This window comes from Glandiceps talaboti, chromosome 4 (assembly GCF_964340395.1).
Source record: "Glandiceps talaboti chromosome 4, keGlaTala1.1, whole genome shotgun sequence".
In the NCBI taxonomy this organism is placed as follows: Eukaryota; Metazoa; Hemichordata; class Enteropneusta; family Spengelidae; genus Glandiceps; species Glandiceps talaboti.
The window spans coordinates 21,577,837-21,591,780 of record NC_135552.1 but is presented as its reverse complement, the minus strand read 5'-3'; the positions used below and the strand labels follow the sequence as shown (position 1 = coordinate 21,591,780).

At 37.0% G+C, this 13,944-nt stretch overlaps 1 protein-coding gene across 2 annotated transcripts in view; it reads left to right on the top strand.

Moving 5' to 3' along the window:
- Positions 1-978: 978 nt before the first annotated feature.
- Positions 979-13,944, top strand: part of LOC144433910 (integrin alpha-8-like) — a 124,026-nt gene continuing 111,060 nt past the window's right edge. Inside the window, exon 1 of one of the 2 annotated variants that reach the window (XM_078122312.1) lies at positions 979-1,089. Coding sequence is in view for 1 of the 2 variants with exons in the window: in XM_078122311.1 (XP_077978437.1) it covers positions 13,682-13,842 (161 nt within the window). In the remaining variant the exon portion in view is untranslated. Of the gene's footprint in view, positions 1,090-13,632; positions 13,843-13,944 lie in introns of those variants that run through there. The other variant, XM_078122311.1, reaches the window with a different exon arrangement.

The following is a 13,944-nucleotide window of genomic DNA, read 5'->3' as shown; positions in this document are numbered from 1 at the left end:
TTGAGTAGAGCAAATACCATTTAAACAATGTAGATAACTTATCTATGAACATGCACCCGTGTACACTTATATGGACCTTAACATACATACTATTGCGATAAAATATCTACTATACTCATCAATATAAAAGTACGGTTCCTGTGCTCCCTGTATTTTCTCTCTCTCTTACTCTGTCCATCCATCCATCCATCCATCAATCCATCCATCCATCCAACCATCCATCCATCCATCCATCCATCCATCCATCCATCCGTGTGTGTGTGTGTGTGTCTCTCTCTCTCTCTCTCTCTCTCTCTCTCTCTCTCTCTCTCTCTCTCTCTCTCTCTCTCTCTCTCTCTCTCTCTCTCTCTCTCTCTCTCTTTCTCTTCAAAAAAGTGTTGCCTGACTTCAAAACAGAGTGCAACATATCAGCGTAACTAAGATATAGCTTGAAAACCAAATAGGAGTGACCTTATGTTTAATGTGTATTCTTAGTCTAGTGCTATCCTACATAAAATCTTAAGATGACTCGATACCACGTTACGATTAAGACTTGCGCGTTCTTTACTCTGCATTTAGTAGAGATTATTAGTTACATCTGATTTTACTCTTTGTAGCGGGTGCGGTAGATATAGACTCGCTGTGCATATGACACACTTATCCGCATCCTTCCAATTACAGAGTCATCTTCATGCGAACTATTGTCTGAAACTCCCGCACCAACTTCTCTTGGGAATTTATTTCTTGGGACTCGGCGATTTTACACCGTTGAAAAATAATTTAGAGCACAGCATTTTACAAGGATCACTGTATAAAGTACCCTTTGAATTTAAGATATGCCGCATACGGAAATCCGAGATCTAGACATTTGTGGGCAGCGATTTGTAAAGCTCGCGCACTTTGATGTGATATGACTTTTTTTTTTTTTTTTACTTTTATCTCGTTTCGTTTCAGTCCCCTCGGCAAAACACGTGCCGTGCTAAGATAGGAGAATGGATTACACGTTAGTCAGCTCTTCAAGCGGATTGTCCGTGAGTGAAAATGCGGCTGAAACAACGTAGCCTGGAGTTAAGTTAAATGTGAAGTTTGTAGGACTTCCATAAATTCAAAGTGAGTGGAAACGGCTTAATGTTTCATATAGTGTGTTTTTAGATGCATTTGATTAGTCGACAAGCACAAGCTGTAAGCTGTACATGTAAGTGTCATCGAAATATGGTTTGTCTTCACCTTTCTTTTTTTTTTCATGTCATGTATTATGCTTGACATGCATCACATACTTCCTTCATTTTGAATCTGTTTGTGCATACTCCCCATACTTCCTCCTCGACCCTTTCCCGGTCCACCCTTCTTTCTTACTTCTTTTGTTTGTGACCTCCAGATGACCCAAGTCTCCGAGTAATTTGCCACGACAACGGATCACTTCAATTCAGGCAATCGTACGTCACGTACATATTCAAGAAAGTATATTCAATAAAGTCCACTGTTTTGCATTTTGCTCGAAGTTGCTTTGCTTCTTTCATAGTGAAACCGTGACAGGAAAAATGTGACTGATACGGGTTACTAGCTCGGTCGATCAATTGCTCATCACGTGGTGTCTCTAAAGTGTAAATGTAGCGCGATATGCATTGATTATTACAGTCAGCCCAATCTCAAAAATGAGCCTTGTTAACATAAATTCCCCTCTTATGTATGTATGTATGTATGTATGTATGTAGATATGACCTCTCTCTCTCTCTCTCTCTCTCTCTCTCTCTCTCTCTCTCTCTCTCTCTCTCTCTCTCTCTCTCTCTCTCTCTCTCTCTCTCTCTCTCTCTCTCTCTCTCTCTCTCTCTCTCTCTCTCTCTCTCATATTTCCATACCTACATAGTAATCACTCAGTATGTGTCTTCAGATGGTACATTATTGCCCATTGATTCTAGTCTGTATATAAACTTCAAAAACTGTAACATTGCGTGACAGAGTTCAGACTAATTCTGTATATTTACATGAGAATGGAAACTGAAGGGGTTTCATCTAATGAAATTTGCCACGCTGTGTGAAATTTCCTTCATTTTATGCCAGTACATACACTGTTAGTGTCTCATTGACGATGTCTAAATTACTTCTCAACAAATTAAAGCTTCGTGACAAAAACGACCGTCTTCACTATTTTTTTTTTTTGCATTCAGAGGCACGAGTTTTATTATTACGTATATACAATTCCACTGGCATCAAATAAAAACCACAAGCCGAACCTTTGAAACATCGTTGAACCGTAAGCCTTGCAATAAGCGTTCGTACTGACAATTACTTTGCTAATGACACCAATTTTCCGCATTGGAGCGTGTGTCAGTCGGTCAAACAAGGACGAAACACTGATCGCAAGTCAGTTGCATAGATAGAGTATGTTCCGAAAATGATTGGTCTGCAATTGCATATAATATATTGGTAGAAGTAAAACAGTAAGTAGTCGATGCCCTAGCTGTGATAAAAATGAACCCCGGCATAATCCATGATAATTACAGAATGCATCTTTTAAGGTAAAGTGACTAAGTCTGAAACTATCAAAAGACCATATATAGGGTAAATTCAGTGTCTACATATATAAGGCGCATGTATATACACTAAAACTTATTAAGAGTAAATTGGCCTCACTTTGTACATGTGTGTGTGTATTAAAAGACTGTGAACTTTGACCCCTGAAGGACTGAATAGTACCCCTTTAGCTGTCTAACATCCTAACTGTTAATTTTCCTTTTCACACTTCTACCTCTTTTCACGGTTTTCTTTTGTATTGAGCTTTTTCACATCCTAGATTTCCTTTGAATTAATTACTATTGTTCTCTCACTCACTGACCTGTTAACAGGGCGAAAGCTAGTCAGAACTTTTGGAAACCCTAGAGTTTAATAGTTCTGTTGAGACCATCCAGTTCTCGTCTGTGTGTGTGTGTGTGTGTGTGTGTGTGTAGACTTATAATGCTCTGCTACTAATATTTGCATCGAGCACTGTTCTCTCCAGCGAGACACTTAAATTCATATGAATATGTATGTATATGCATGGAAGTTATACTTCCTTGGTATATGTATATAATATATATATATATATTCCGATTAGATAGATCTCTGTATATGCATAATAAGGCTTGGTAACCATGACTAGATACATTTTGTATTTTATGAATTCGTTGGTAACCCCTCCGCCCCCATGCATAGTATGTCATGATATCAATACCATCATATACGATTTCCATGTCTACCAATTGTTAAAATTGATTCGATATTACACGTACATTTTCGTAGACATGACTTGAAACAATACACGAAATGAGATTACTGTGCAGCAGTCGTCCACCAATTCAAACACATGTGCCTCCGAGTCGGGGTCCCACGCTACGAAAACCTAGCAAGTAACCAGTACGCTTCAACAAAATCGTACAATGTATTGATGCAGAAATTTACATGATTTATATATAAGTGAACTCTGACGTCGCGCAAATACAGTAAGCCAAATATTAAATCATTGCGGTCGGGACAGCAGGCGGGTGGGTATCAACTTGACTCTAGGCGATCGACGTATTGTGTTTGTCCAGGACACGTGGATCTGATGACCTCTCAACTTTAAATCGAATTTGAATTCTTTCTTTTCTATGTTCATTATTGTATTGCGCAGTACACATTAGCTTTCATATTATTCGACAGTTGAGATAATTTCAAGTTTATCGTCGCCAAATGAGAGTATTCATATTTCACTCCAAACGTTAAACATTCCACAGCATGTCCTGAACGTAATTACGTAAAAGTCCTTTGGAAGATATACGTGGAGAGTCATGACGTGCAGCGTGTGTATTAGGTTGTATATCGATGTCCAACATGCCTGCATATACCTAGATATATGTAACATCTGTTTGCTTTCACTGTGTATTTATCCATAATCGTTCTGAGTAAAATACATACACAGACGTTACACACACTGGGGCTACCATGACCCGTTAAACAGATAATTCCACTCACTGGTATTGAAAGGAAAACAGGAGAATGAATGAGACGCCAACTGATCTCATGTTAGTGAGTTTTTAAGCGCTGACAACTTTGCTTTCATATACTCGATGGAAAGGTCAACGAGATACATACACAGTACAGACGTACTCGAAATAAACATACGTTCCATGTCTGAGCACCGTGGCACCATCGAGTACAATAAACCAATATGCCTAGTTATAGAGGAGATGATAGATGTGAAAAAAATTCAATTATCCCGGTCAGCCTTTCTCTTTCTGCGTGTTAAGACGGCCATTATTTTGTCAATTTCAGATGTGCTGATGTCAATTTCAATTCGTGTTTACCATTCCTGATGGGAGGTTTAGCTTTTCATATCATTAAGGTAATGGTCATTTTTACCTGACTGGGAGGGAATAGTTTGGTAGTGTCACATTGATGAAATAATCGTTTCAACGTAAGGGGGGGGGGGTTCAAATGATACTGTAAAGAAGGGTGCATGTTCGGAAACATAGCGACACATGATATCTCTCACAGGACCATGGCAGCAGTCATTCTGATGTCGCAAATATCTTCCTGGATGTATACATAAATATTCAAAATATCGAATTTCAAAATTTGGGTTTTCTTGGCAATCTAGGCTAAAATGCAAAGCAGTCTTACACATAATACCTACAGGTCCTGTCATGTGAGGGATAGCCATCCAACACATTTGCACTAACTACAAGCATAATAACCATACCACATTTCTAATTGGAAATTCCTAAAAACGAGATAATTAATTATTTAGTACTCAGTCTGGCAGTACAATGGCTAGACACACCTTTCATTACAAGGTGTTAAACCAAATTACTGTTATGCGTTGACACTGCATCTCTCTTTTTTTACGTACATGTCATATATATGGACCACTGCGTAAAATTGACAATATCATTCTTTTTTCTGTTACAGTATCTCTTTCAGATCGATGTACACAAATGCTTTTATCTAATGTTTGAATATAATCATCTAGACTAACAAGAAAATGATAATTCTTTTTGATAATTTAAAATTAATTGATTAGAATACTAATTGAATTTATCCACGGAGAAGAAAAAGAAAGTGTATATCTGATAACACACTAATTTCGCAACAAATAGAGTTAATGGGACATCGAATTACGCATGTGGCTTGATACGTTGTGTCGTCTTAGAATTCGAAAATATCCTCTTTACTCAGAACTTATAAGGTCAATTTGGCTCTAGTCGTCAAAATTTTGAGGGAATGGACGTTCAACTTCAATACACTGTTCCAAGTTGACTATTAAAATACATTGCAATTTGTTCCCTGTAGGTGTTTTAGACACAGCTGTTGCGTCTCAGCTATAGGGTTGATTTGCTAATGTTGGCAAGGAGCTCGTGATTACGTTTATAAGTTCACGTACTTGATAATATCATCAGTATACCATAGTTTTAAAGGCGATTTTAAGCAGTTTGTACCACGCCCTCCGCCAAACGGTCGGTTTTTTTTTCAAAATTGCACGTGAACAAAATGTGCCAAGCAACAAAGGCAATACCCATAGCAACAATCAAATGCCCTTGTCTTTGTCGTTAAAGGTGACTACAGTGACAAATATTCAAGCCCCTGGAATGAGCATTGAATTTCCAAAATGAACAAAAATGTGCCTGACAACGAAGACCACGCCCATAGCAACAGTCATGTCTTTTTCAACGATAACAAAAGTCATGAGCATTAAAAAACAAACAAAAAACGCGTGTGCCTAGGATTAGTCCTAGAACCCTAACTTCCTTTCTGCTATGATTGTTGAACCCTACGTACTGTATTTCATCAGTAATTTTTTTTTTGTATTCCCGACCGTAATGTTTACCTTTAAACTTTAGCTTGCTTCCACATTTTAGCTTAGAGAGGAAGAGGGGAGGGAGGGAGGTCTTTACTGTAAATTGGCTCTTGGCAAACGTCTTTGATCCAGCAGTAATACGTGTAAAATTGAGGAAAAGGCCTCGGGTAACGGACTTGTTTATGGATCGGTCGCTAATCGTAGGAATATACGGAACTAGTATCAGCAGTAAAACCCATTAACTACTTCTCCAGAATTGATGGAAAAATATAATCGGCTTTGAGATTGTCTTTCTGATAATGATCGCTAGTATTAATGGCACCGGTAAATCGATTTCCAGGTTACCTGTTTAGAAAATACTGCCCCCACCTGACCGGTATACACACTTTGTAACCTGTATAGACAATTGTGATAACACAGAGAATTTGTATATGAATTGGGAGATTAGTGCCTTAAGAGGCAAGATTGGGAGGAGGGGGAGGAGGAGGAGGAGGAGGAAATGAGTGACGTAACATAAAGAGATGACGTGTTGATGACGATGTTGCTAATGAGAAGGATGACGACCCTGTTGTCGGTTGTGGTCATTAGTAAACAATGATGGTGACGATGGTTTTGGTTTTGTATTTGTTTGTGTTCAAGAGGCCATTATCATCATAGTCATACACATGTGTATGTTAATGATGGTTATGTTGGCGAAAGGGGTTGTGACAACGACAATATGGTGGTGGTGGTGGTGGTGGTGGTGGTGGTGGTGATACCTTGTACGAAGTTTTTAGTTTTTAATTGTAACGGGTTTCAATATTAATAAATGTTCCTTAAAAGATAAAAGATGATGGTGATGGTGATGGTGGTGGTGGTGGTGGTGATGATGGTGGTGGTGGTGGTGGTGGTGGTGATGATGATGATGATGATGATGATGATGATGATGATGATGATGATGATGATGATGATGATGATGATGATGATGATGATGAGGAGGAGGAGGAGGAGGAGGAGGAGGAGGAGGAGGAGGATTGTGAGGATTATGGGGATTATGAAGATGATAGTTACGGCGGTGAGGAGTCAAGTTGCAATGAGATACTACCAAACCAGAGTGACTATTAGAGTTTCAATTAGGCAGCATGATGTTTTTATGTCTCACACAGGGTATTTTGTTACAAATTACATAAAACAAAATAGAGGCACTGAAAACGCGCAAGCACATAAAACGATACATTTCTTCTCAAATCAACATCCTGTCGAATGAAACAAGAATATTCAAAGACAAAACTGTTAATTTGTATTCACAATGAGATAAAATGTAACATTGTGCGTGCGCACTATCAGTGTCTGTATTGTGTTGGTGTAATTTGTAACGAGAAACATCGCATTGTATGAGATGTCAAAAAAATCGTGCCGTCTCATTATCTCTATAGTCACTCTGCTTTGGTAGTATCATGTTCTGAGAGAATTGGTCTAAACTTAATGGTCATGACGACGAGCGAGATTTTCCCTACTGTACTCATTTGGTGATCTGTGATAATATCTAATGTTTTATAGTGATAACCATCGTTATGGTGGTCTCAATTACAGAGAAATATATGTTGAATTGAGTGGTGAGGTACTTGGTCTCAAGTGAGGGACAGAGAACAATAGGTGCAATATACTAGGATAAAAAATATACACTTTTAGTTCGGGGTGTTTGGGTCTTAAACCATTTTTAGCTCTAATCCTACAAAAACTATAATAATATTGGATCTGATTTCTACATCTAAATACAATTATTGCTGAAAAAATGTCATTTTTCGGAAGAATTTTCGCAATAGTAAATGCATGGCACTAAAATACATTAAAGTGTCAATGAAAGTACACTGTTTTCCTTACTACATACTGGCTTTGTATTCAGAGCAATGCATACACTAGTGCATACTGATCATGATTTGAAATTGATTGCGCTGTATGAAACAATGTTCAATTTTAGAAGGCGGGGGGGGGGGGGGTCCTGAGGCCGAACTAAAAAAAATGTATTTTTTTCTTCCTACATTGATATATGTTATATATTCAAGGAACTTAATCGAAAACTTCACGGTTGTGATGAAGAGATGTTAATACGAACATGACAATGTCTACATTTCCAGGTGATCATACCATGACAATATCTACATTTCCAGGTGATCATACCATGACATTAATGAATGGCAGGCCAGTATAGGATCCTTTGGGACTTTCGTTGCGGTTGAAAACGTACACATTTTATGTACGTGTCGAAAGGTGTAATTCCAGCGGTTTACCAAACAACGTTTTCCTAATTGATGCTGAATTAATGAAATCGACAACTCCGCATTATTTAAACCACCATAGCAACACATAACATATATCGAACCATCCGTAAATTACCATAATGAATTCTAATTACTATGGCTACATCAAAATCCCAGACACTTTCCCAACTGTGTTATTGATTAGCTTTCAGGTACATTGTATACCTTACCAGTTAGTGCTATCAACGTGATCTTAATAAACCTGGACAGCGATAAGACAAGCTTACGCCCAATTACTTCGACCGCACATCGAAGTTCTCCATTTACTAGGAGACATACAGTCTCTGTTTTTCGACAGTTGCTACTCTTCTCCGGATGAGATTTAATACTTCTTCCAAGATTACCGTGCAAAGAAAATGTCACCGGTAAATGGGGTTCACGTTATCTGTAAGATGTATTTTTTTTAACCATCAAACGATGATCTATTTATGCCGATCCCGAAAGAGCGATCCAGCTGCAACTGGTACGTGTGTGTGTTTGCTGCGATGGGAGGAGTTTTTTATGTTTGCGTATTAATCGTTGTAAAAACACGATCATTATTATTTCTTCAATAGATTGAACAAGATATAAGTGGTTTTGAGTTCATTCGAGGTCATATATGATAAACGAGTACAAATTGTAATAATGATGAACGTGTTATTATTTTACAAGGTCGACTCAGATCATTATTGGGAATACATAATTAGGGAACTAACCAACCGTAAAAACTTTTAGACTGATAAAATGTTAATAATAAAATACAAAAATGCAGTACATCTTTCTTGGAGAGAGAGAGAGAGAGAGAGAGAGAGAGAGAGAGAGAGAGAGAGAGAGAGAGAGAGAGAGAGAGAGAGAGAGAGAGAGAGAGAGAGAGAGAGAGAGAGAGAGAGAGAGAGAGAGAGAGAGAGAGACAGACAGACAGACAGACAGACAGACAGACAGACAGACAGACAGACAGACAGACAGACACAAAGAAGGAGAGCGATGGATAGAGACAATGAGAGAGACATAACGAGAGACAGACATCGACACAGATACATAGCAACATGTATCGCACATAGGGAGAGAGATGGGGAAGGGATATACATGTATAGACAGACATACACAGGCCGAAAGACAGAGACGGGTGGAGACAGACACGAGTAGTCAAAGACAAAAAAGAGAGAATGAGAAAATATATAAAGATATATACCGAGGTGGGTACTACGAAGATAGGATAATGAAATAAAGATGCTTATCAGGATAGGATATATGGAGACAAGATGAGTATAAGACTTAAGACAGTAGCTACAAATCACACTTTTACAGCACTTTGTCGTATGTAATAACTCCACTCGTCTAATTAGTAATACTAAGACTGACGACCCCAAATATATCAATTTCTGCATACATAGAGGTCAAGTTTACAAGGGAAGTCTCTCAGAAAAAAATCAACTGACAATAAGTACTTAATCTCGACAGGGATGGATCCACTGGCGCCTTGCAAGAAATAAAGGAAAATGATATTTCATTAATGATTAGTAGGAAAAGATGGGGCTTTGAACCATAATTGATATCAAATTCTAGGATATTTTTTGTAGATTGAAGGTTTGGGTTTCATTGACGTAAATAATTAGGGTCTAATTGGGTTAAGTCTTGACAAGAAAAGGAAGACACAGCACATCTTTTCCTAAAAGGTTGATCGAGACCCTTTTGACCGACAGACTTAGCGTCACCACCCGCCAATCAAGTACTCTCAATATGGCAGACAGGTTGATATTGGTTCTGGAGTCGTATTCATAATATCATTGCACGTACTTCTACCTTTAGTAATCAGCATACATTTTACATTCTGTCCCAAGTGATTCGAGTTATAGTTTCATTCCATAGAAATATTCCAATATTATTAATTTGAAAAAATAAATTAGTTTCGAGAATAAATTTTTATGGGTATGTTATAATGTCGCATACTGATTATTATCTGGTGATGCAAAGCTATTGAGGGTAATTTGCATAATAAATTATTCATTTCATTGTATCCGATGGAAATATTTGAGGATTTGGGAAACATCTTCAAATTACTGGTACAAATCTCCCTTCGTCTCACGACCTCCTAGGCTCCCCCTCTAAGCTAGCTATGGGAGGGGGAGTTATCAGGATTTTATATACATTTCCACATTAGTTCAGGAGTATCATAGAGTTCACGCTTGGGTAATTCAGTTGTAACGTCTTCTTATTATTTATTGTCAATACTGTATCGCGACGTGAATTTGTACAAATGGCAGTTTGCATTTCATCAAATATACTCTGTACAGAGATAGCAAACAACATGTAAACGATAGACTGGAGCCATCTCATATTATTACCTGTGTTCATTTCCTGCTCTTCGATATTTGCGTTGTTGTCAATTTCAACTTTTTTGTATTTCCATGGAAAGTGTAGTCGTTTCATTGATATTGCCATAGCAACACATTTTATGTGTAGAAAATGAATTCCCCAAATGGTGGTCAATTTTTGTGTTTGTTCATAGGTGGTATATATACGCGTTCTGTGACTTCTTTGGGTATGTGAAATGTCATATCGTGTGAAGTTATCGTTTGTTCTGGATTGTGCTTATTAGATGTTCATTTCCTTGTAACTTAATTAGTTACAAAATAATACGTCTCGTATATAACAAATGACTCAAACGTACAGCGTGTCGCCTGCAATCTAACCCACAGACAAAAGAAAACATATCTAAACTTTGTTCTTTCCCTGTGTATAAGCTTACAATGTTCTTTTTCTCTCATTACTCAAAATAAACGTTGACATTATATAAAATGGATTTCTGTGCATTCGAGGCTATTTCGCTTACAGAATTCACATATATAAGGCGCAATTGCTTTTAAAAGTCAACATAATAATTTTAAGAATCATTAATAATTCAAAACTGTTTTAATACCAGCAAGGTTGTATGTAATTGTATACCCATAGATCTCCAGGGTAATTCTTTTAATGAACATTATATACAAGCTTTCTAATCGTCTTAGAAATAAGCTTTGAAATATTCATATGGAGGAATATTTGTGTGTAATCATGTAATTCTAGTAACTAGAGAGAACGAATGTCCGATGATATATCGTAACATTTTGGACATGAACAAATAATAGGGTGATATATTATGTTAAGAAAAGCGTTGTTTTCTTTGATAGTTTCTTTGATAGTGTGTGTGTTTGACAATTATATATACATATATGGGCAGAGTAAACAGAGACAGCAACGAATTAGCCGAATCGTATTCTTTATGACCAGCTCCGTTGTAATACAGGTCAGGTCCTTGTACATGCCATTAATATTTCATTTTCCATGTCCCATATCTATATATATCCTGCCCCCTTCCTTGCTTCGTGACTCTGTTGGATACCATCTTTTCAATTTCATGATTTTATTGTAAAAAAAAAGAGTCTATTTTCAGCAGCTCCAATTAACATGTTGTGTAGATTAATGATGAATTTGTTGTCTTCGGAGAAGTATTTCAAGTCCTTGAATTGTGAGCTTCCCATTTCCTTGTTCCTGTAATTATATATTAAAATATCCCAAAAACGTTTATTTTATTTCCTAATTCTTTCAAGTTGCTAAAATGTAGATTATTCTCTCTATATACCATTGTCATTTTTTCATTATATTTGTTATCAAATTTGCGGCTTAGCACACTGTCGTGTATTTATTGTGTTGGGGCTATTATAATCACCTACCTACCTGTGTGGTAACTAGATGTTGGTAATTTTGCTGAGAAACATTACATTCTTTCATCCCAACGTATAGTGAATATGCCGTAGCTTAGCAACGCGTCTGAATCGCTCCATTTTAGCAGAAATTAGACACAATACTGTCATAACCGTATGTTCTCATCTATTACATTGATTATTCCCATTTTTTCCATGTCACTGTCACACAATTGTTGAACTTCGAATTCCTAAACGATTTATTATCGCAAGTTTTTTGTAATCCTTGTTTTTTATTTTCACGATTGATAGGAAATAGTCTCTGATAATCTTGATTTAAAAGAAACGTACGGTATCTATGGTTACAAAGTACCCTAATTGATATTTGTTTTGTTTTGTTGACAAGAAAACGCAAATGTGCGATTGAGTTATTGTTCATTGTATCTAGCGGCATGAAAAATCATTTTTTAATTATTGATCAAATGAACATTTTCATTTTTCATTTCATTGTAGAATTGTAACCAGATCATTTACATGTATTATCACGTGACGGAAACGCATTACGTTTCCAATGTAAACCAGGTCGGTAACCCAATAAGGCTTTAATACTTTTGAGTAGTATTTGCCTGTTTTATGATCGACAGGCTTTCTCAGATACACATCAGAATAGACGAAACTTTCAAGTTACATGTAACATAATTTTAGCTCGCTCATTTTTAATATTATCATTATATCATTTACTATATACTTTCAGTCATTGTAAATTTTCAATTATGCCATTATCATTTAAAATGTTAAAATTTGTTAGCATAGATTTCTAAGATAGGGATAATTTTATGTTTGTATAATGTATCTACGAGTTATGTTATATGGCTTAGTGACAAACCACAGTCAAAGAAAAGGCATTTGTGAACAACTTTAACAGCATGCTCTAAATTGGTTTAGTTCATATTAATAAAAGTTTGACACGAACACTACGTTTCAGGGTCGGAGAGTAGTATATGTTGGCCAGTCACTACTGTACGCCACATCATTGACTGGACTCATTAATTAGATTCAAATTCAAATTAGAATAAATTATCACGGTGTAAATAAAAACAACAGAACATTTTCTTCCGGTTTTTAAAACATTCTTAGTGCAGTCAATTCAACACACTTCTGCCAAGTCACTGTTTAGTATTGAAATTTGCCCTTGCTGTACATGTATGTAAATCCAATGTAATAGAAATGTTAATCGAAATCACATCAGTACAAGACCTGCTTAAATTGCAAAACTTTGCTATTAGCTCTAGTGTGACCTCAAACGAACTCGTCTTTCAGCTTTAACACTTTCGTCGTTGAGGGCGTAGCCAGTTGATAGTGACACACATATACTGCTATTATGCCATTCGCATCATTGTGAGCATTCGTTGTCTTGGTGATGACTCTAATGAGCCAGCGACGCTCTTATCTTTTAATTACACTTAGCCACCTGCCTCACATATCATTAGGACTAAGAGTTTTAATTTAGGGAGTCATAAACGTACGACCCTACATCAGGTAAAAACGTACAAAACATGTCCAATAAACATGCCGTGTATTTCTGATGTTTATACATTACGTTATCAATATTTCGATTATGATTTTTATTTTTATTAAGTAGATGTTTAGCAACGAAGGACTGGTAAAATACGTCAATCAATACCAGAAGAAAAAAAAACATGATCAAATAGTCGAGGCCAGCGACTTAGTCATTAATATGATATCATTATAGTAGGAGGACACGCCCCGATATTAACATGCAGGCCCATTCATACAACACTCACATATCCACCCTGTGTTCAGTCGCTGCGTGGTATCGTCATGGATTGCATGCTACTGTTTAGTTAGTTGACGATTCGGGAGCTGGATACCGTTGGAATCTCTGCCAAGCGCGATTTGTTGACGCAATGACAACTCTGAGCTGTGTTCACTTTTGGATATTTACCTTGTTGCCAACATTTATATGTGGATTTAACATCGATACATCGTTACCAATCATCCATACAGGCCCGGCTGACACCTTGTTCGGTTTCTCTGTGTCACTGCATCAGACAGAGGGTTCGAACTGGTAAGTGAGGGGGACTGTACGTAGTAAATGTTTGGATGTGATTGCCCTATCAACTACCTGTGAATTTGTTTTTCAAAAACTCATCTTTATCAGACAGTGTAA